Source organism: Taudactylus pleione, unplaced genomic scaffold, assembly GCF_031769625.1.
Source record: "Taudactylus pleione unplaced genomic scaffold, aTauple2 ptg000225l, whole genome shotgun sequence".
Lineage (NCBI taxonomy): Eukaryota > Metazoa > Chordata > Amphibia > Anura > Myobatrachidae > Taudactylus > Taudactylus pleione.
The window spans coordinates 14,156,255-14,180,513 of record NW_028284627.1 but is presented as its reverse complement, the minus strand read 5'-3'; the positions used below and the strand labels follow the sequence as shown (position 1 = coordinate 14,180,513).

At 44.6% G+C, this 24,259-nt stretch overlaps 1 protein-coding gene across 3 annotated transcripts in view; it reads left to right on the top strand.

Annotated features, from left to right (window-relative positions):
• SGCD (sarcoglycan delta) overlaps window positions 1–24,259 on the top strand; it is a 314,160-nt gene that overhangs the window by 183,927 nt on the left and 105,974 nt on the right. For all 3 annotated transcript variants that reach the window (XM_088478958.1, XM_088478959.1, XM_088478957.1), the window contains exon 3: window positions 6,707–6,808. In XM_088478958.1, coding sequence (XP_088335084.1) covers window positions 6,707–6,808 — 102 coding nt within the window. The remainder of the gene's footprint in view (window positions 1–6,706; window positions 6,809–24,259) is intronic.

Here is a 24,259-nt window from a genome sequence, read left to right as displayed (position 1 = left end):
ACTAGTGCCACTCCTGCAGCAATGCTTAATATTGCTGGAAAGTCTGTCCTATAAAAAATACGGGATGCGGTGAGGATCCCAACAAGTGGGATGCCATCTGCCGGAACCCCGGCATCGGAATCCCGAATGCTGTGACAAAACCGGCGCCAAAATCCTGACATGACTCGGGATGCCGACATCGGGATCCCGACAGACGGCATCCCAATCGTAAATACACTGTGGAAAGGAAGAGTATCAGCCGCAGGGAGGGGACTTCGATTTAGGCACCCCAGGGGGAGTTAGCATTAGGCTCCGGGCAGGGAGGGTTAGGTTCAGGCACCACCAGGAGGGGGGTTAGGGTTAGGCACTAAGGGGGGAGGGTTAGGCACTAAGGGGGGAGGGTTAGGGTTAGGCACTTACCAGATGGGTTAGGGTGCGGGGTAGGGAGGGCTAGTATTAGGGTACAGGAAAGGAGGGTTAGGGGGTTAATAGGACAGGGAAACATTACTTACCGTTCCCCTGTCGGGATTTGAGCCATCGGGATGCTGCTGTCAGTGTACTGACAGCCGGCATTCCGTCCATCTGTATTTTATACCGATTCCAAAAAATACACAGTTCTGCCATATTCTTTCCATTTCCCTATGATCACGATGATCTCTGTGACATTCTAAGTCTGAAATATCTCTTCCCCTCATTAGTGCTTTTCAATAAACTTTTTAATGGATTTTCTTTGAATGTCTTGTTTGGAAATGCACAAAATTGAAACACTTTAATTTTTAGTGGGCATTAGAGAATATTTCGTGTTGATCAATGGTAAGAATTAAAGAAAGTAAAATTCGGATCTTTTAAAAATGTTGTACCTTTTGAGGTTGTAAATACTTTTTTTGTTTGTTTTATAGTAGTAAAGTATTATCATATACTCATGTGATTGCAAATGTATTTATTTATTATCGGTTATTTATATAGCGCACACATATTCCACAGCGCTTTACATTTGCCCATTCACATTAGTCCTTGCTCCAGTAGAGCTTACAATCTATGTTCCATATTGCAAGCAAACACACACACACACTAGGGTTCATTTTTTTGGTTGGGAGCCGATTAGCCTACCAGTATATTTTTTGAGTGTGGGAGGTAACCTGAGTACACCCACGGAAGCACAGGGAGAATATACAAACTCCACACAGGTAGGGCCGTGGTGGGAATTGAACAAACAACCTCAGTGCTGTGAGGCAGCAATGCTAACCATTACACCATCTGTGCTGATTATATACATTTAGAGGTATTTTAATTATATATTTTTTTCCAGAAAACAAAAATGGGGTTAATATGTTCTCTATTTTTTAAAATATTTGTTTAGATATTTTCTTTCTTGTTGTTTTGTATTGTTATCCAAGTCTGGGCTTTCAGTCCACTGGGCCTGATTCTGAGATGCTGATGTTTATGCGCAGTTGAGTGCGGTATGCACATGCTTCTGAGATACATTGCGATATGCATCAAATTTCATTACCATTGGCACGTGCAGTGAGAATTTATTTGTAAAATGATTGACAGGCAGGGAGTGTTACTTTGTAGGCGTCCACGGAGGGGTGGGATGGCGACTCAAACGCAGGCATGTCCACCGTTTTAGGGGAGGTGTTTTAGCCTGCGATCCCATATGTAGTAAAAATGACTTTGTACAACTCAAATGCTGCTGCCATTCTGACCATAGGGTTACCCAGGAGGCCAATAATTGACTGGTTTGTGACCAATGCTGCGGGTTTATACACAGTTGCTTGGATTTGCGAAGCCGCCGATGGGCATCTCCATACAAACCCTGGCGGCTGCGATATTTGCATATATTTGCACAGCCATTGCATACAAATTTGCAGCTGCAGTGGCATTAACGTACATTTCTGAATCAGACCCCACTGTTCATTCATGTGCTGCTTCGCGCGTAGGCACTTGTCTCCATACTGGCCTGGCGAAGAAGGAAGTTCAGCCTTTTGTTGGGAGGGGGGGGCTAAATATCATGCAGCTGCCTTGGCAAAGCTTCACCGGCAAATTGCGGCAGCAGGAGATTTTCTGTGGCTGCAATAAGCACATCTCCATGTCTTTATAAATAGACCCTGTAGTTCTAGTTTTAGACATGATCGGCCAATATATCTGGTGCCCGTTGGCCAGTGTGTACCAGCGATATGTCTGTGAACTACTTTGTTCAGATGCATCACGTCGGCTGTGCTGCACAGCCGATGGACAGATTTATCTGCAGACATATCTGTCCTTTGGCAAGTGTATGTACGGGCGGTCTGCCGTACACATGCAGCAGCAGCCACGGGGAGCGCCCTCGCCCCCCAGCCAGCGGGATCCATGACTGCCTGGAAGATGATGGTTGTTCAGTGTATATGAATGACCATCATCTACAGATATATGTGCAGATCACTCGATCTGCAGATATACCTGCTAGGTGTGTACCCACCTTTAAGGTTTACCTCCCTAATTAACACTATATTGTTTAGTCTTTGAAAACAAAGGACAGAGCTGTATGTATACTCAATTCAGCTCTCTTTACACAGATTAGCTCTATACCCAGCCATTCTCTGCAGTGCTGCAAAAATATAAGTACACTTGCAATTAGAGTAGCATGGACGTTGAAGGACCCTAAATTAAAGCCAAGCTCTGAGATTTCTTCTAGGCTTTTCAACTAAATCAACACAACTCTTGAATCATAACCTCTATTAACAACCGCAATAAAAGATAGATGTGGCCTGAATAATTAAGCATTAGAAATCTGAATACACCATCAATTTTTTATTTTTGTATCAGTGCTTCTTATCCTTCACTGATAGGAGATAAAGGGCCTAATAAATATAATTCCTACCACTATATTTACAGATAACAATCACATTTGTCTATTTCACTGTAGAATTGAACTGACACTCGCTGATATTTGTTACTTTTGAGGAGAGGTCTAGGGGGCAAGTGAAAAGGGTATGACAGACAGTGCAATTAATCATCAAGCTCCAATCTGGCCCAGGAAGTAGACGAGATGCTGGGAGGGCGGCCTGGCCTCCCAGGAGTCTGGGAGAATTCAAAAAAATTCTCCCTCCCCAACATCTGTTTATGATTTCATCCTCCCAATGAAACTCACCCTCAAATAAGTTAAGAGAACACTGCTAGCTATTGGTAATTGTTAATAATTTTTCCAGTTCCAGCTAACAAACTTTCATTGCAGTGCATCACCTAGCCAAGGGGTCTTCAACCTTGGCCCTGCTGTGGACCTACACATCCCAGCATGCACTGCCACCTTTTTGATATAACAGCATGCTAAAACTATGGCAGTGCATGCTGGAATGTGTAGTTCCACAGCAGCTGGAGGGCCAAGGTTGAAGACCCCTGACCTACACCAATCATTCATTAGCGGGGGCTGCATATAAATTTGAAGTACTTTTCAAATAATTGACCAGGTAAATGATTACACCATGAGTTTGTCTTTTAAAAGAACAAAGAACCTGATGTTTTTCATCGTTACTTTGTACAGAGCAACTGTCTCAGGGGAATCACAACACAGTCAGTCTCCCACCTCCTCCCACCAGCTGCATATCACTACATTAGCCCTGTCCACTGATGGGAAACTTGACCTTGGAACTGCAGATCATGGAATACACAAGAAAGGTGGAACAAACACCTCCATATGTTCCATCAGGCATTTGTGCTTTTCCAGAATATAGATATAATTGTCTCCAAGATTACTGCTTCCATTAACCATAATGTTTTGCTTTTACAGACATGAGATGTTATAATATGGAATACTTGGGATTTCCAGATAAAATGCCTGATTCTGTGTCAGAAGCCATGTGGAAAGAGAGATCTCAGGAATTGCAGTGTCCTGTGCGTGTGCCAGAGACAGAAATCGGCAACTGCGCATGCGCCGAACTAGGCATAGGCACACGTACGGAAATCTCTAGTGCGTATGGATTAATCCGTTCATCTGTTCAGTATATTGGGTGTTTCTGGGCATTAACTGGTCGCCTACCATGCAGGTGCCATGGAACTGTTCCATCTCGTGGGGGATTCGTGGGCGTGCAAGCTGACTACTATGCTTGATTGGTGCATGCGGATGGAGATGGGGCACTTGTTTCAGATGGATCTTTTGTACCCAGCAAGGAGCGGGTGCTAGTACAGACACTAATGATAATGGCAGCAGAGGACATAAGAACAGTGGACGGGATCGACTGCCACATGCAGAGATTTTTAGCACACAGGGGTGGACTCTCGCATTAGCATAAAGTAGTAAGTAACCTGGTCGTACCCGAATGGAAAAGCATCCGCTTCTGCCTCCTAATTAGACCCAAAAGATTTTAAAAAATTAACACTAGCTGGCTATGTTATGCCCCCCCTCTCGGTGTAGTGCAGCTGTGGGAAGGTGATGTGAGGTGAGCCTCCAAGTCCCCGGCCTCTATTGCACATGGTTGGTAGCATGCAGCCGGGTCCCACCAGAATTTTACTCCTTGGCTTCTGATGGGTGGGTAGGCTGCAACCCGTAGGGACATAGGAAGATCCCCCGTCTCTGCAGATGTTATCCCCTGGTGTGGCCAGGTAACTGTGAAATGGGGCAGCAGAGCAAGGGCCCCAAACAGTCCCCCCGGGAACACAAAAGAATGCAAAAGTAGATTCCAGGCAGTAGCTCAGCTCAGGCATGTCTGCTCCAGTTGCCTGCTAGGCTTTGCCCCATAACACCTGTTTTTAACAATGCCCATGGCACTCCTTTCTGTAATGAAAGGGTTTAATACTGTGTACCTTACAGTGACTGTGATTATGACTGCATGTATGATATCGTCAAGTAGCAGCAAAAAATGTAATAATTGTTGTCCAACATAAGCCCTTATGTAATAGGTTGTGATTTGCTGGCACCGGTGTTGCTTTTGGATAAATTGCCACTAGATTTAAAGCAACAATTAGCTTTAAAGCAATACCAAGTTGATTTTGCCTTTAAAACTAATAGCCGCTTTCAGGGGCGTAACTAAGTATTTAACGGCCCCATAGCAAAAATGTGTAAGGGCCCCTATGTACCACCCAATGGTGAAAATGTATATAACACATGTAACTTTCACATGGAAGGTAGGCCCCCCTCACCTCTGGGCCCATAGCAGCTGCTCTCTTTGCACTTATGGTAGTTATGACCATGGCCGCTTTAAATCTAGCAGCTATCTTTTTGAACTTGCCCCTGGACCCAGAATATCACAACCTATTACATCTGGGCCATAGAGTGATTGAGGTTTGAAACTAATTTCCTTTATTTTTATTTTATTCATTTGTTGCAAAAGTGAAAGAGTGACTCATTGCTTATGGGCAATTACCGTATGGCAGTGGCGGAACTATCATGGGTGCAGGGGGTGCAGCCAGTATAGAGCCAGAGACAAGGTGGCCAAACAATGTGAGGTTGTTCTCCTGTTCAGAGGCCTTATACCCCTCCTGCATTTTGCTTGAGTTCCCTGATGTGCTTGCAGAAGAGCAGAGTGGAGGGAATCCTTTGATTGGAGAATGCACAGGGCCGTGCATGCTCAGCAAAGTTCCTTAGCTCTGCTCTATTATGAGCAACACGAGGGGGGTTCCATGCTCACACCAAATTTTGTTGTGGCTGATGGTTCTCTGCTTTACCTCTGCTGTTTTTGAAGCTAAACTTGTCCTTAGCTCTTCACATTTGTAAATTATTTCCTATGTTGTATGAACCAAACTTAGATACAACCCTTTTCGATCGACTGTTTACTTTCAAATGGGTCTTATTAGCAAAGAAAATAGGAAGCACAAGCAGCTTTTGCTGATTAAAATGATATGTGACGTGCTTGCGTTACAGTGTCAGCGGCTGTGACACTGTAATGTAGCATTTGGCATGCAGATACTGATACACCCGCAGTCGCACACAGAATATAGGCATGCTGCATATCATTTTTAATCAGCAGAAGCTGCTTGTGTGACCTATTCACGTCACTTTGCGAAAAGTTGCACGGAAAGACGCTCGGTTGTACCGGGTTACACAGCGCTCATGCATATGTTAACGCGACTTGTACTGCACGGAGATAAGTATGTGGACACATCTGTAGTATGCTTGATTGGGCAGCACTGCATTACTTTGCTCGAATGGTGGCACAGTGGTTCCCATTGCTGTCTCACAGCACGGGAGTCATGGGTTTGATTACGACCAGGGACATTTTTTTGTGTTGGGTTTTTATGTTCTCCCCGTATTTGCATTGGTTTCCTCTGGGTATTCTGGTTTCCCCTAATATTCCAAAATCATAATGGGGGAAGTAGGGAGGTGTAGCTTTTGACAAGCACCACACCTTCCTTAAACAACCTGCGACCTCATCTTCCAAAACGTATGTGCTAGAAATTCTCTATTATGGCCCCACTACTGTATAAAGAATAGAAATATAAAAATTATGGAATTAAGAAACTAAAGATTTTTTTTACACCTTGCACTAGCTTTTATTTTTTATTTTAAGCATGTTACAAAGATTGCAATGAAATAGGCCATCCAGCTTCAGTATCTTGTTGTCTCCTCGTCATTGAGGTTCTTTGTACCTTTGTTTGGATAGCAATTGTTACTTATGCCACATCCTGGTAGACAATCTCATCATATTACTAAATGATACTGTAGTTGGCACTTATGGATTTCTTGCTTTGCAATGTCACTTAGACCATACCAATATGCTGGATTGACATTGCTACCTTTCTGTGTGTGTTTCAGGATGGAATGGGGAACCTGAGAATCACAGAGAGAGGTTTGCGGCTAGAGGGAGATTCGGAATTTCTCAAACCTCTGTATGCCAAAGAAATCCGCTCCAGGCCGGTAAGTTTTTTTTTCTTTTAGAGGTAAATAAATCAGAATATCTCATCCCAGCAATGCATAAATGTGTGTGGGACTCTACACTGTAATAACATCACTTTAAAAAAAATCTTCCCAAAAGGCTGAATGGTAATAGCAGTGGTTTTTAGATTTGAAAAATAGGTTCAAATCCCAAGCGAGGGTAGGATATCTATCTCCTGCCATCACATAACATCAACCATTAATACTGTACTGTTCACTTGTAAATTATTATTGCCTGCAGGTGTAAACAGCAGGTTTGCTGGATCTGTCCTTGGGGAACTAGAGTCACTCCAGGTTTTCGGCATAACAAGTGAATCTGCAATTTCATGTGCCTGTACTTAGAGGTTTTAAAATTCAATTAAATGAAATCGACCAAGAGAAATATTCATGTGACAGGTTTTTTTCTTTTACTTGCTCTTTTTTTTATATTGCAACAGTTTTTATTGACATCATATTTCAAATGCCCCTATTAGGCGAACGAAGCGTAACAGACATTTTTAAGAAGGAATTGAGTGAAAAGAGAAGTTTTAAGTATGTTGTAACACAGGATGAGATAACAGATTAATATGCATTCTTAGATTCAGAACAGCTCTGCTTTATTCAGGTCAATATTTATGGGTTCTATAACTTGCCGTTCTGTAGAGGCACAAATTAGATCTACAAAAGTCACCAATGAGCATAAATATGTATATGATAATTCTCTGCAAAATCATTGTATACAGTACAAGCTTTATTGGCAACAGTTACTGCAGTAGGAAAATGAATAGTAATTCACATTCAGGACTGAAAATTAATGATATAATATGAACAGTTTAACATTGATGATCCAATACACTATCAAGTTTTTATTTCAATGAAATCCCTGCCTGTTTTATAGACGAGTGTATTGAGTTTGTGTGTATGTATGTGTGTGCAAGTCTGTTTGTAGTGTAACCTTACTCCCATGTAGCTTAGTATTTCCAATTCTCACTAGTCACTTATCAAAACCATATTGAAGAGTTTCCAAAACTCCGCCATTATAGTCTAGGTTTTAAAGATATACATGCTTGAGTCCAAATAGTTAAATCAAATTGACTGAGGTTCTAATTAAGCCACCTCTGTCAAGGATATCCTTAAAACTTGGACTGTAATGGTGGCATTTGGGAAACTCAGTCATAATGTATCATTGCAGTCCCATATCAATATAGCAGCATTATCTCATATTATTGTAGAAGCATTATCTCCAATTTATATCAATATTGCAGCATTATCCAATATCAGTATTGCAGCATTATCCCATATCAATATCGCTGCAATATTCCATATCAATATAGCTGCATTATCACATATCAATATCGCTGCAATATTCCATATCAATATAGCTGCATTATCCCATATCAATATCGCTGCAATATTCCATATCAATATAGCTGCATTATCCCATATCAATATAGCTGCATTATCCCATATCAATATAGCTGCATTATCCCATATCAATATAGCTGAATTATCCCATATCAGTATTGCAGCATTATTCCATATCAATATAGCTGCATTATCCCATATCAATATAGCTGCATTATCCCATATCAATATAGCTGCATTATTACATATCAATATAGCTGCAATATTCCATATCAATATAGCTGCAATATTCCATATCAATATAGCTGCATTATCCCATATCAATATAGCTGCATTATTCCATATCAATATAGCTGCAATATTCCATATCAATATAGCTGCAATATTCCATATCAATATAGCTGCATTATCCCATATCAATATAGCTGCATTATCCCATATCAATATAGCTGCATTATCCCATATCAATATAGCTGCATTATTCCATATCAATATAGCTGCAATATTCCATATCAATATAGCTGCAATATTCCATATCAATATAGCTGCATTATTCCATATCAATATAGCTGCATTATCCCATATCAATATAGCTGCATTATTACTAGGGGTGAGCGGGTTCGGATTTCTGAAATCCGAACCCCCCCGAGCCCCCCCGATCCGAGTCCGATCCGAGTCAGGCTCGACTTTTCCCGCCTGACTCGGATCTGAAATCGAGGCAAAACGTCATCATCCCGCCTTCCGAGTCTCGCGGGTTTTGGATCCTATATAAGGTACCCGCGTCGGCGCCATTTTCTCACTCGGCTGTGGACAGTGAAGAGGGAGGGTGGGAGTTAGGGCTGGCTGGGCTGTGTAGTGTAGTGTAGTGTAGTGCTGCTGTTGTCCACTACTTCAAAGTCCATAGGGGCTGGCTGTGTTGTGCTGTGCTGCTGTTGTTAATAGGGGCTGTGTCCACTACTTCAAAGTCCATAGGGGCTGGCTGGACTGTGTTGTGCAGTCAGTTCTCCATAGGGGCTGTGTCCACTCCAAAGTCCTGTGCAGTGTCCCAGTCCTAAAGGGGTGCTGTAGTGTTGTCCAGGGGGTGCTCTGTCCATCAAGGGTGCTCCCCCCAAGTGCTAAAAAAATAATATATTTTCTGTGTTTGTGAATTGTGTGCGCAGTAGCCGCACGTGCATCAACAAAGTAGTGCCAAGCGTGCGCCTGTGTCATAAGTAAAGGGCCGGCTGGCTTGACCGTTAAAGGGTGCTGTAACCCCCAAAGTACACTCCAGTCCAAACCAAAAAAAAATTATGTTCTGTGTTTGTGAATTGTGTGCGCAGTAGCCGCACGTGCATCAACAAAGTAGTGCCAAGCGTGCGCCTGTGTCATAAGTAAAGGGCCGGCTGGCTTGACCGTTAAAGGGTGCTGTAACCCCCAAAGTACACTCCAGTCCAAACCAAAAAAAAAATTATTTTCTGTGTTTGTGAATTGTGTGCGCAGTAGCCGCACGTGCATCAACAAAGTAGTGCCAAGCGTGCGCCTGTGTCATAAGTAAAGGGCCGGCTGGCTTGACCATTAAAGGGTGCTGTAACCCCCAAAGTACACTCCAGTCCAAACCAAAAAAAAAAATATTTTCTGTGTTTGTGAATTGTGTGCGCAGTAGCCGCACGTGCATCAACAAAGTAGTGCCAAGCGTGCGCCTGTGTCATAAGTAAAGGGCCGGCTGGCTTGACCGTTAAAGGGTGCTGTAACCCCCAAAGTACACTCCAGTCCAAACCAAAAAAAAAATTATTTTCTGTGTTTGTGACTTGTGTGCACTGTGGCTGCACGTGCATCAACAAAAGAGCAGCGCCAAGCGTGCGCCTGTGTCCCATAAGTAAAGAGCCGGCTGGCTCATCTCTTAAAGGGTGGTGTAACCCACAAAGTGCACTACTCTCCAGCAAAAATTAAAAAATATTTTCTGTGTTTGTGTGCGCTTTAGTCACATGTATATATCAATATAACATAAATGGAGGACCAAACTTTCTCCGATAAAAATAAAATAGGGAAAGATCAAGAACCACTTCCTCCTAGTGCTATTGCTGCTGCTGCTGGGAGTTGTTCATCATCCCAGAGAGGAAGTAGGAACATCACTACTTTTACTAAACAATTGACCCTCCAACAGTCCCTAGCGATGAGGATGAAGTACGACAGCAGTCATCCTGAAGCAAAACGTATAACTGAGGCCTTGACTGCTATGTTGGTGTTAGATGTGCATCCGGTATCCGCCATTAGTGCAGTGGGATTTGGACAATTGATGGAGGTAGTGTGTCCCCGGTTCCAAATCCCGTCTAGATTCCACCTGCATCCTCAAAGCAGCAGCGACAAGCGTGCGTCTGTCTGTTAAAGGGTGGTGACACCCTCAAAGTGTGCTACACAAACAATAAAATTATTCTTCTTCTTTTTTCTGTCTTTGTGAAATGTGTGGGCTGTAGCCGCACCTGCATCCTTAAAGCAGCAGCAACAAGCGTGCGTCTGTCTGTTAAAGGGTGGTGTAACCCTCAAAGTGCGCTACACAAACAATAAAAATATTGTTCTTTTTTTTTCTGTCTTTGTGAAATGTGTGGGCTGTAGCCGCACTTGCATCCTCAAAGCAGCAGCGACAAGCGTGCGTCTGTCTGTTAAAGGGTGGTGACACCCTCAAAGTGTGGTACACAAACAATAAAAATATTCTTCTTTTTTCTGTCTTTGTGAATTGTGTGGGCTGTAGCCGCACTTGCATCCTCAAAGCAGCAGCGACAAGCGTGCGTCTGTCTGTTAAAGGGTGGTGACACCCTCAAAGTGTGCTACACAAACAATAAAATTATTCTTCTTCTTTCTGTCTTTGTGAATTGTGTGGGCTGTAGCCGCACTTGCATCCTCAAAGCAGCACCGACAAGCGCGCGTCTGTCTGTTAAAGGGTGGTGTAACCCTCAAAGTGCTCCAAAAAATAAAAAACTATTTTTTTAATGTGTTTGTGACTTGTGTGCAATGTAGCCGCACTTGCATCCTCAAAGCAGCAGCGACAAGCGTGCATCTGTCTGTTAAAGGGTGGTGACACCCTCAAAGTGTGCTACACAAACAATAAAAATATTCTTCTTCTTTTTTCTGTCTTTGTGAATTTGTGTGGGCTGTAGCCGCACTTGCATCCTCAAAGCAGCAGCGACAAGCGTGCGTCTGTCTGTTAAAGGATTACATCGGTGACAGCATCCAAGTAGGCATGTCAGACAGTCCGTACCTGTACTGGCAGGAAAAAGAAGCAATTTGGAGGTCCCTGTACAAACTGGCTCTATTTTACCTGAGTTGCCCCCCCTCCAGTGTGTACTCCGAAAGAGTGTTTAGTGCAGCCGGGAACCTTGTCAGCGAAAGGCGTAGGAGGTTGCTTCCACAAAATGTGGAGAAGATGATGTTCATAAAATGTATTATCAACTCTTCCAGGGAGACCAACCTCCAGAACGTACAGAGGGACCTGTGGTTGTGGATTCCAGCGGGGACGAATTAATACTCTGTGAGGATGAGGATGTACACAACACTGAAGAGGGTGAGGAATCGGTGGATGAGGAGGATGAGGATGACATCTTGCCTCCGTAGAGCCAGTTTGTGCAGGGACAGATTAATTGCCAGCTTGTTTTGTGGGGGCCCAAACGAACCAATCATTTCAGCCACAGTCGTGTGGCAGACCCTGGCGCTGAAATGTTTGGTTTGTTAAAGTGTGCATGTCCTGTTTATACAACATAAGGGTGGGTGGGAGGGCCCAAGGACAATTCCATCTTGCACCTCTTTTTTTTCTTTGCATTATGTATAGTTTGGGGCCTAGTTTTTCAAACTGCCATCCTGTCTGCCACTGCAGTGTCACTCCTAGATGGACCACGTGTTTGTGCCGCCCACTCGTATCTCTTAGCATAGTCATCCAGCTACCTCGGTGCAACCTTTTGGACATAAAAACACTATTGTGAGGTATTCAGAATAGACTGGAAATGAGTGGAAATTAAGGTTATTGAGGTTAATAATAGCATAGGAGCAGAAAAACCCACAAATTCTGTGATTTTAGCTGTTTTTATGCTTTTTTTCAAAAAAATACAGATCCAAAACACAAAACCCAGAACCCAAAACACGGAAGGGTGGTTTTGGCAAAACCAATCCAGATCCAAAACACGAAGAAAGATCCAGATCCAAAACCAAAACACAAAACACGAAAAGTGGCCGGTGCACACCCCTAATTATTACATATCAATATAGCTGCAATATTCCATATCAATATAGCTGCATTATTCCATATCAATATAGCTGCAATATTCCATATCAATATAGCTGCATTATTCCATATCAATATAGCTGCAATATCCCATATCAATATAGCTGCATTATTCCATATCAATATAGCTGCATTATCCCATATCAATATAGAAACATTATTAATGCCATATATGCTATCTGTCTTTGCATACTACTCTCAAACCCAATTTTTTTTCACTTCCAAGGGTACTGTGCTATTTTCTCATAACAATCATTCCCATCAGAGACGCCTGTATCATTGCCAATTTCTATAGCTCTCATTGTAGAGTGTAATAGGGGAACAGAGGGGAAAGGAGAGAGATGATATCTGCTCATTCTCCAGCGGTTACAATCCAACAGGATGAGTTAAGCACCAGGGAGGGGTTGTAGAATGCCCAGTACAGAGTGATCACACACATGTGGATGTATCTAAACTTTGAAGGGGAGATGTATCTAAAGTTTGAGGGGGAGAGAACGTACCAACGAATCAGCTCCTAACTGTCATGTTACAGGTTGTTTTTGAAAAATGACAGGGGCTGATTGGTTGGTACTTTATCTCTCTCCATTTTATCTCACTCAGGTGTTGATGTACTAAGCTTTGGAGAGAGCAAAAGTACCAAGCAATCAGCTCCTAACTGCCATTTTTCATGCACAACCTGCAAAGTGACAGTTACGAGCTGATAGGTGTGTACCTATGTACTAACCAAACATATGCAGGTGCCAGACTTCACTGTGCAGGCGCCTGTGATGTACGCAGCAGGTGCCACACTCTCAGGTACAGACTTTCATGTACGATCGCATGTTCTGGCAGGCACATTCACTGCACCAAGTGCTGCCTGGCACTACCAAATTGTAAATATTTTGGACTTATGTCACTCAGTTTTTAATGCCTCTTGGGATGCCAGCTGCTAATCTTTTTTACATGCCCGTATAGCCCCTGGTGATTAAGGGCCTGATTCAGCAAGGATCGCAACTGCAATTACACATGCAATTGGCCGATTGTTGCGCACTGCACATGCATATCTATCGCACTGCGCGTGTGCGAACCAGCCACTGTGATCGGGACTGCGATCGCAGTGACTACACAGACCCATCACAGCGTGTTTGACAGAAAGTGCCATTTGTGGGAGGTGACAGGGGGGTGGTCGGCGAAACGCAGGCGTGTCAGTGAGTACGAACGCTGTTGCATGGGCGTGCATAAATTAAGCACTGCGATGCCATACGCAGCTTGAGTACTCACAGTGTGTGATGAAGTTAGCAATTCCTGAGTAAAGTCAGAGCTTATGCAAGTGTGCGTGAGGCTGCGATTGTACTCAAAGTTACCGATGGTTTTGCAGTCTTAAGTATTATGGATGTGTGTAAGGTAAGGTTGGCGTCCTTATGTTGTGCTGCGATGGTATATCGATCAAAGTGGATTAGCATATCATCGCAGTGAGACTGCATGCGTAATCGCTATTGCATTCGCAGTGAATCAGGCCCTAAGTATCCACCTCAGAACGGGGGATACTTATCCTGTGCGGGAAAAGCTGCTCTGAAAAGCTGCTGTCCCTGCGATTAGTAACACTGTTACAGAAGTAGCAGCGTTACTTACCTGTCGCCGGCTTCTGCGCATATGTGACCTGAGGTCACGCATGTGCAAAGCCGCTAGGGAGACAGTGCAGATCCATCTTCTCAATTCCGGAACTCCTTCTCATAGGAAGTAGCGGGGCTCATAGAACAAGCGCCATCTGAGGATGTTCTCGCAAGCAAACTCCCAAAAACTTAAAATTTTTGGAATTTGCAGAATATCAGGTGGTCCTATTGGACCCCCGATGATGATTGGCCCGTTACCTTAAATATGCAGAAACCAGAGTTTCCTCATGTGTAACGGGCCATTTTAGTGGTGATGAATAGGCCCCTCGGGATCAGAACATGAGTACCGTAAATACCGCAAGTGATATGTGGCCGATTTAGACCTGCACAGAAAACTGGACAATAGGGACAATATGGAATTTTCCCCAGGACGTTCTAAGGAATAAAAAGTTTTTATTGTAAATATTTAGCTTTTTGCAAGCTGGCCATAGAAATAAATACATCCCTCAAAATAAAGTGGGAAGCCATTCACTAACCCTACATTTGCTAAAGTTGCCGCAGATTGCCAGAGGAAACCAATGACGTTAAACATATGCTACGTATCAGTGTGTGCATAAACAGTCTTTACAGCTTCCTCACTGGCAGGTTAATGATAGAGATTTATACAGACAGAGGTCACAGAGATCAGCATCTGCGGCAGCGGCAGCCATGTCTCTGCCTGATATACTGAGGGTGGAAGCACAGACATCTGCTCACTTGGTGTGACTGCAAAACTAAGGAGGGGGATCTGTTGTATAGAGCCCTATTTATCATTGTGAAGATTACATAAAAAAAATAGGTGAAAATAGCACAGTTATGTCCTGGAACGTGAAAATGAAGTGTCACTGGAATGTACGAGGGCATATTGAAAAGTAATGAGACTGATTTGTTTATTCAGAATCAGATGACTCCACAGGATCTGAACATTTTTCTTTTTCAAAGTTCTGTGACATCTCTGTGACTGTTCTGTGACATCATAGTGTTGCAGCTGTGGCCTTTTTCACTCCATCATCTGGTGAGAACTTCTTTCCGCACAGTTGTTTTTCTGGTTTGGGTATTGCCAGAAATCACAGGGCGCTAAGTCTGGGCTATACGGAGGGTGTGCCATTGCTGTCCCATTCATTTCAGTGCTGCCAATGCAACAGCAGCAACATGTGGTCGGGCATTGTCTTGTTTCTTCAGCAAATGGGGTCTTTTCCTCCTCATGTCTCCACGCAAATGGGTTTTCAGGACGTTTGCATAGTAGTCACCATTAATTGTCTGTCCACGGAGAACCCAGTGCTGTAGGATCATACCGTACCCATCAAAGAACAGCAGAAGCATGACTTTACACGCCAAAGGAATCACACAGAATTTTTTGGACGGTGTTGAATTCGCATATTTCCATACACTGGACTGATGTATGGATTCTGGATCATAATGACGAGATACATCACAGTCGATGTCAGAAAATCATGTATCCTCTCAAATGGGGACATCCAAACAGTGTTCTTGCTCGATTCAACTCGTCATCGCATCTGCTCCTCTGTGAGATTTCTGGGTACCTACCTGGCACACACGCGATGCATTTTCAGTTACAATATGCTGAACCTGTTGGAATGAGATGCCAAGTGAAGCCGAAAGTTTGCGTAAAGTTCATCTTCTGTCATTTTGTCACAACATGTTGGGCATGGCTGCACCCATTTGTGGGTGGGTCTAGCTTGTGAGATGCACCCACTGATAGGAGCATGGCATAGCACCCAGCAGCTGGGATTAAAGTAGTCACTACTGTATAAGGATGGCGGGACAGTCCCATAATATATGCATTTTTATCTGGATGTACTGTATTTAGATGCTACAATGTAACACACAATAATTAACGTGCTACAACTTTATTTTGTACATCTCTCATGTAAATAACACATAATCTATTTTGATAGATGAATGAAGGACTTAATTTTGACATATCAGGTCATCTTATACACACACATTCCACAGCACACACATCCTAACCCACTGCTCCATGCTCCTTCCTCACTATCTACCCCATCTGTGTCACCCCTGTCTGTCTGCCCCTCCCCTTTAGAATGTAAGCTCTCACGAGCAGGGCCCTCGTCCCTCACGTGCTTCTCCTCCCCCTACTTATAGTATAATTTATTCCTAACTCCCCACAACGGCACCTAACACTTGGTTGCTTATGTCCTGCTGCTTGTGTTATGCAGCTATGTCTATAAACCATGTCCTTGTCCTGCCTTGTATTGTATGGCTAATAACTGTTTTTCTTGTGTGCTCATTTATGTACTGTATAAGGCGCTGCGGAACCTTTGTGGCGCCATATAAATAAAGGATAATAATAATTTTGCAACATCTCCGCAGCTTTGGCAATGTTGACATCTATAACCACTGTGGACGGTCTCCTAGAACGCGTTTCGTCAGTACTCACGTATTACCCTCTTTGAAGTGCTTCCACCACCGAAATACTGCAGCATGGCTAATTGTTTCTTCACCGTATGCTGCCGTAACATTTCATGAGTTTAATTTTCACTTTTTCCAAGTTTAACACAAAATTCAATTACACATCTGGCAGTGCCCAGAGCATCTTCAAGATGCTCCGGGCAGCTGTACACACAGCAGGGTGCCTGGCTACAGTGCTGAAGGAGCAGCAGGTGGCAGCTTACTTGTGAAGCTAGTGCTCCTCCATGTTTGTGATGAGTTGGTGATGTGGCGCATTGCTATCACTAAGGTGTGGCACCACAACCTACGCAAAGGCCCTGCTCGAGGTTCCACTAAATAGAGTGCTTATAGAAAGTCGAGTGTTAAGAAGAATGATCAGGTAGAGCTACATGTTGAATGGAGCAGCAGAGTGTGTCTGACAGCTTGCCATGATCACTTTACACAAAAACACTTATGCTCAGGGGTGGGGACACTTCAGTGTCTGTAAAATCAGGTTTATGATCTGTATCAGTGGTCGAAGTGGGGATTCCGAAGTGGGGGTATGGACGCGGCTACGTGTCATGAGGGGTGTGGCCACACAAGGGCTTTGGAAGAAAAAAAAACACACACACATTAGTGGCAATTCAATTAAACATGATGTGAATAGCATCGGGAAGGAGTTCCCGAGCTATTCAATTGTTTCCCTTGCACCTGGAAGTCGGGAGATGCCAGTTAGTACGCCTTAAGCCAGGTCTTTACGCGCAATAACTGGCATTTACCACCTGAAGTGCCGGTTGCAAAGCTGTTAGCATCGTGCTAAACTGAAAAACAGCATGGCGGCTGGCACTTTAGATGGATTTCTGCTCGCACCCTCAGGAGGATGCGAGCATAAATTCTGTAATTGGACTAGCAGCGGGGTCAATTGAATAGCTCTGGGAACCCCTTCCCAGCACTATTCAACATCATGCTAAATTGAATAGCCCCTAATATCACCGATAGGACAATAAAGAAATACAGGAAAAAACACACACACATATAGGCTTTGCATGAAAAAAAAGCACAAACACATTGGCACCGATAAGAAAATGTTGTGGGGTACACAGGAGTGGTGAGCCACACAGGGGAGGTGGGGTACACAGGGGTGGTGACGCACACAGGGGTGGTGAGGCACACATGGGAGGTGGGGTACACAGGGGTGGCGAGGCACACAGGGGAGGTGGGTTACACAGGGGTGGCGAGGTACATAGGTTACACAGGGGAGGCAAGGCACACAGGGGAGGTGGGGTAAACAAGGGGTGGAGGGGAACACACTACAGAGAAAGAACTGAAAGCTATTATTATTACTCACCGATTGCTGCTCTCAGCCAAGGAGTAGGCTGTCTGACCCCCAACTAGATGGAGTGGAGAGGGATCCATCCAAAGAAGTGAGGAGGGAAGCAGGGAGAAGTGCCGGAGTTAGTGGCACCAACAGTTGTACTAGGGAGGGCCCCAGCACTAGAATCCAGCTCCAGGGCTCCCTCAGACAGCCACACAGTCACCCTCACCGCGCAGGACAGTATGAGGGGCTGTCTAGCTGAGACTCCTGGTCCTGAATCCTGCGGGGGTTGGGCGGCGGCAAAGGCACAATGGACCTCATTCAGAGTTGGTCGTAAGCGGCCGCTCGGTCGTACGCATCCGATGTTTCCAAACCACGCATGCGTACGGTTAGTTATGCGCATGTGTGTACGAGACCTTGCGATCCAAAATGCTGTTGACCGTACGGTGGTGGTCTGAAAACGCAGGCATTCCTCACCGTTTTCAGGGCGTTTTAGGGGCGTACATAAATTACCTGCTACGACCGACATAGAAGGCTGGAAGTAGTAAAACGTCACTCTGCGAGCAGATTCGAGGCCTGGCTGATCGTACAGCTTAAGGTTGGGTACGTGCTCTCGCAAGCACCAGAGTACAATCGATACTATCGAATGTTACTGATGTTCGGAGTGATGTTTCTATTTTGAGCCACACAATGCAAGCAGCTAATAATCGTTTGTTGTAGCTAATAACACTGCTAATTGGCATGTAATTGATTCAGCTGCGTTTGCATTAGTGAATAATAAAAATAAATATATTTCAGGGGGATGGCTTATTCTAGGCATTTTTTTGGTAATTTTTGGAGTAATTTGCACACAACACAAGCGGCCGCAACCATCAGAAGAAAATTAACATACAGCGACTGACAACGATTGACTCGATCGCTAGCTGCTATCACTCGGTTACGACCGAACGGCCATGCAATCGCTTCCTTTTTCAGTTTTGCGGTCGTTAGGCATACGACCGAGCAGCCGCTTACGACAGACTCTGAATGAGGTCCAATGTCTCTGAAGCGTGTAGTGGATGCTGCAGAGACCTTCAATACAGCACCCGGCACGGAGGAGGGGAGGCGGACAGGCACCCGGGACATGTAGGCGGGGGTTACTGGACTCTGCAGCTTTGATGCTGCAGAGATCTTCCAGCGGGGGCGGGGAATGGCTCCCGCTACATGCTAGGTATTGGGCAGGCAGCGGCACACTGACTGAGCCAGCCGCTGCCACAATCTGTCGGGGGACGGGCGGCGGTGGAGGCACAATGTCTCTGCAGCATGTAATAGATGCTGCAGAGACCCAGGCACCAGGCACACGCAGGCAGAAGTTCGGAGGGCAGGGGCGGGGGAAGGCTCCGGGTACACACTCTGGATTGCCCGGGCAGCGTCACCTTGAGCCAGTCACACATACTGTGGCTGGCTATAGGGGCTGTGCTCCAGTGTCAGTCACTTACAGAAGCGGGCCGAACTTGTAGCTTTCCCGCTCACCCCTTTTCCAAGTTCCAGCTAGGTACGAAAAAAAAAAGTTTATTGCTTTAAGTGCCGGCATGCCATACCGTTGCATACCGGCACACTTCCAGCACTGATCTGTATCAGAACTCGCGGTCTGGTGGGAGGGGCTTCACCTGTCAGGACTGAAATGTTGAGGTAATATTTTACTTTCTAGCAGAGCTGCAATAGAATGTAATGTGGACAGTACATTTTACAATCATAGTTCAAATAAAAAAAATGTAAGTTTTGTTATGTAGTGGATTTTTCCTTTCAACACATTCCCTGTTAGTGACAGTAATAAAGACTCAATCAATAGAGGCTTAGTATGATGTATCAGGAGCCAGATCTCTGAGTACTCACAACAGTGTAATCAAGCTGCTGATGCTTGATAATAGTTTGTGATTTTCCGCAAAATATATAGACAGGTGCCGATAAATATATGTTGTGAAACAAATTGCAGCATGCATCTAAAACTGTCTGCCAGCTGTAACCTTTGGGACCAAGGCAATCAGAATGCCGGCTGCAAAGTATATTGCTAAGATGTCTAGAGTTCTTCTGGAACAGCCATCATTCTATATTAGATCTACAGCAGTGGCACACACAGGGAGGGTTCTGAGTACCTAGAGCCCCCCCTTTTCCCAAAGACTGAGACAGCTGTGTCTCCATCTCAGCACAAACCGCAACCGCGAACAACAGAGCTCCTGCTTAAAAAATGTCCATAGGGAGCTACTGTGCATGCCCAGCCGCAGCAGCTCCCTCTGCCCTCACACACAGCGGAGGACTGTCTCCTCTCAGCCCGGGGTATGTGTATACTGTGTGTGTATGTACTGTATGTAATATGTATGTGTGCATGCATGGCCATAACTAGGGGAGTGCGACCAGTGCCACTGCACAGTTGCTGCCCCACGGCCCTTGCTTCTGGCAAGCAGGATGCCTGGAATGGCAACCTGCAGCCAGTATCGCAGAGGCAGTGCCGCCAGTAGTGAACACGACAGGCAGGCTCCCTGCTGTGTGTACAGCTGCCTGGAGCGTCTTGAAGATGCTCCCCCTGAGTGCCATCAGACGCCAGCATGTGTAGATGTGGGGCCGGGCTGCCAGCTAATTACAGCTGGCGTACCAGCAGGCAGTGGCAGGTATGGACAGACAGCACCGGCGCAATTTGAATCTGGCGCCAGTCATGAGCCAATCTGAGCTTGCGGACCTGCAGCCAATCAGGAGCCGCCACTGCTGATTGGCAGCCAGTCCACGAGTTCTGAATGCCTCTCGACCGGCGGCACTGTCTTTCCTGTAATCAGCTGGCAAGCCGGCACCAAATCAACATTGCTCACACCCGGGCCCCCCTCGATGGCCCTGACTGGACCAGCCTACCTTGTATGCGTAACTGGGTGCAGGGGGAGCTAAGGGCCAGAGAGGCAGCTCGGGCACCATAGCAGCCACACCCCTGCATCCACGGTAGTTATGCCACTGTTTGCAAGTATGTTAGCAAACACTGGGGTCCTTTTCAGTATTAATGGAAGGCGAGGACAATGTAAACAAATAAAGGCTGCAGGTGTACTTCAGGGTCCAGTCTTCAGCCCGGGCAACGCTGGGTATCCCAGCTAGTGCTAAAAAAGAACACAGTGAGAGATATTATGTCTCTCATTCAGGGGCATAATTATAAAGTTTCAGATTAAAGCCCCGAAAATTAGCATTCCTCATTACCCCATATTACAATGATTCAGCATTATTTTGGGGGGCTATGCACCGTGCGAGCGAATGCTAAAAAGTATCACTTACACAACCACTTTCTTCCAGGTTCGGTCCTAGCTTAGCTAATGCACAAGTGGTTTCCGCTCCCAAAAACAAATGCGTAACTCCAACTAAGGATTGCATTAGCTAGTGGGACTTAATAAATAGGCTTCTAAGTGTTTTATGCACCTCTGACACCGAGGTGCCCTAGGTAATAGCTTTGGTTCGCCTCTTAGGGCCATATTCAAATTGAAGCGAAAAGGCCGTGATCATTTATCACCGCTGACGTCATTTTCGCCTATTTTCATTATCCCCGTATTCAATTTCAAAGACGTTTCGCCGGTGCGAAAAGTCTTTGAAAAAAAACGGGGATAACTTTTCACCACTGAATAGGTGGTGAAAAAAAGTGCAGAATTGAGGTTTAGGGGTGCAGTCTTCAAAAAAAAAAAAATAGCCTGCACCCCTGGGAGTGTCCCCTAAAAAAGATCTGTGTCAAAAAAAAGTTTTTTTTTAAAAATCGGGGACACCCCAAAAGTAAACTTTTGGGGTGTCCCCGATTTTTTTAAAAAAAAAAATATCGGAAACAAGTTTGAAACTAACGAAATTAATTCAGGGGGGGTTCCTAAGTATGCAGCAGATGTTTTCTTCATTGCGGGAAGTAGCGGCAGGTGCATTTTTGAAGAATTTTAAAAATGCACCTTAGGGACTTAAAAATATGCTTGCACCCATTTTCATGTACCCCAAATTTGATGCACCTAGTTTATTTTTGTAAAAGAAAAAGCTGTGCTCTTCTTCACCCCTTCTTCCCTGGCGTAAAAAAACACCTGCCGCGGATATTTAAAAACCATACTTACCTTCCGCAGGCCAAAACAGGGGTACCCTTAATGATCCCCCATGTCAGGACATCATTAGGGGGGTCCCTGGACGCTTTCCCGAATTTTTCCCGATACTTACCTTTCCGCCGAGTCCCGATTTCACAGTTTTCAAATTGAATACGGGGATAAAGCGGGCACGCGCCCGATACTTTATCCCCGTAAAACCTTCGATGTGGAGCAAAAAGTCCAGCACGGACTTTTCGCTCCAATATTGAATACCCCCCTTAGTAGCAATGGTTTTGCCCTTAAGTCCCTTAAGTAGCATTTTCCACTCAAAGTAGATGACTCTATGGTAGCTTTAGCACAGTGGTCGGGGAACAGGGGTAAATTACCCCATTTGGGGTAAAACTGAAATTCCTGGGGGTAATGGACGGACAGCAGTGCATGCATATGAATCATTGCATGCCCGGCTGTCCGTCCATTACCCCCAGGAATGGAGGTCACTGGTGCCGGGTGCAGCGTTGCACCCGCTGCACCTGGCGTCAGTGACCTCCAGCCTGGTTCCGCAGGGAGGCTCTAAGCCGGACGCACGCTGAGATGTTATTACCAGCGGGCCCCGGCTCCCTCCCTGAAGCGCCGTGTTAGCCGGAGGCTGGAGTTCTCTTCTGAACTCCAGCTTCCGACTCTCTCCATGCCCACTATGGGAGAGATGTCATGACGTCTCTCCCATAGTTCCGAGGAGCAGCCGGGCAACAGGACGGCGTCGGATGCAGGAGTGGGGATTAAGGCAAGTTTTTTTTTTTTTGTACAAGTGGCTCTACAGGGGCATAACTATGGGGGCATTGCTACAGGGGCATAACTATGGGGGCACTACTACAGGGGCATAACTATGGGGGCATTATATGGGGGTACTACTATAGGATTTCCTTCCTTTCAAATCAAGGGGGTAACGTCGGCGTATCTAAATATGTTTTGGGGTAAAAGGTAAACAAGTTCTCTGACCCCTGCTTTAGCATGTCTGCCTTTCTCATGAATCTGAGAATTTTATTGGCAAGAGATACAGAGCTCCAGACCTAGGAAACCACAGCAATAACAAAAACAAGCTGTACATTTAGAGACCCTGACAGCAAGGTCAATGTTTGACCAGGTATTACTGCAAGCAGGTACTGTCAACACCAAATCATTATCCAAATGGTCAAGCAGTGTTGAAATGACATCCTGGAGAATAGGTTAAGCCTAATGACAGGGCAGAAAGTTAGCAACAGGCAGGGTCAAGGCATTAGAAGAACCACAAATATCAGTGCACTTTGTAATCTATCATGGGCACTGCACTGCATGTGTCCTGGAGTTATATAGATGCATGGACACGCTATCAGTTTTCCCATGTTGGCATATTCCTGGTGTGGCAGGACATGTTGCCGTGAGTGTAACTTTCCTTTTACCTGGGAATTCCAATGTCTGGCAATTCCTTGAGGCTGGCCACACAGATGCACTGGTCACCAATCCTGGAAGATAACAGGTGTTCCAGCAGTGCCACAATCTGATAGTATTTTCCCCCGAGGAAGGACCGCAGGACTAGTTTTATCCAGTTTTTAAAGTATTTGCCGAATAGACTTTCTCAAAACTTAGACTGACATGAGGTTTCTGAACAGGTGCGCAGAAACCATATTCCTACTAGTGGTGTAAATATTGCAAGAATTCTCAATGAAAACTAGAATCCAAAATTTCCTACACTTCATATCTTCGTTGTCTCTGTACTAGAATGTGTGGCTGGAGGCTAGAGCCTTTAGCTGAAAGACTGGAATAAATTGGCTGGTTTTAGAAGCGAGATGTGAAAGACAGTGGAATTCTCAGTGTAGAGGAAACTTGCAATCATACTGTGACTGGATTAAATTTAATAAAAATAATAAATAGTATTAAGGACTTTTTAAAGAGTCCAATGAATATGAGACCTAATATAGCGTAAATTTAATGTTCTTGGTTGAAAGCCACTCTCTCTACACAATTTTAAAATTCTGGAGCCATTGTTCAAAATTTTTATTTTATTTTAAGAGGACAAATTTTTTTCCACATTTTCTTGGACCACATTGCTGAATGATCTTACAGCCGAATTCAATTAGCCCCAAAACATTTTTTTGTTATCGTGTGTTAATTTAACGCACATATTGCCCGTTCATTTAACCTCTCCTGTTTAATGCGCTATTCAAGTACAAAATGCTTATTCCAGCATTCATGCGATAATTCTTGCTGGTAATACCTGCGCTAAGTGTGGGTGAAAATGGGGAAATCTGCTTGTACCACAAAAAATGCAAACTAATATTGTATAACAGTATAGAAGTCTGTAAGTGGCCAAAAGCAAAGTATTTGGGGTTCTTAAAATGTATCAAATGGCTGTTATATGCATTTTAAAAAACAGTGAAA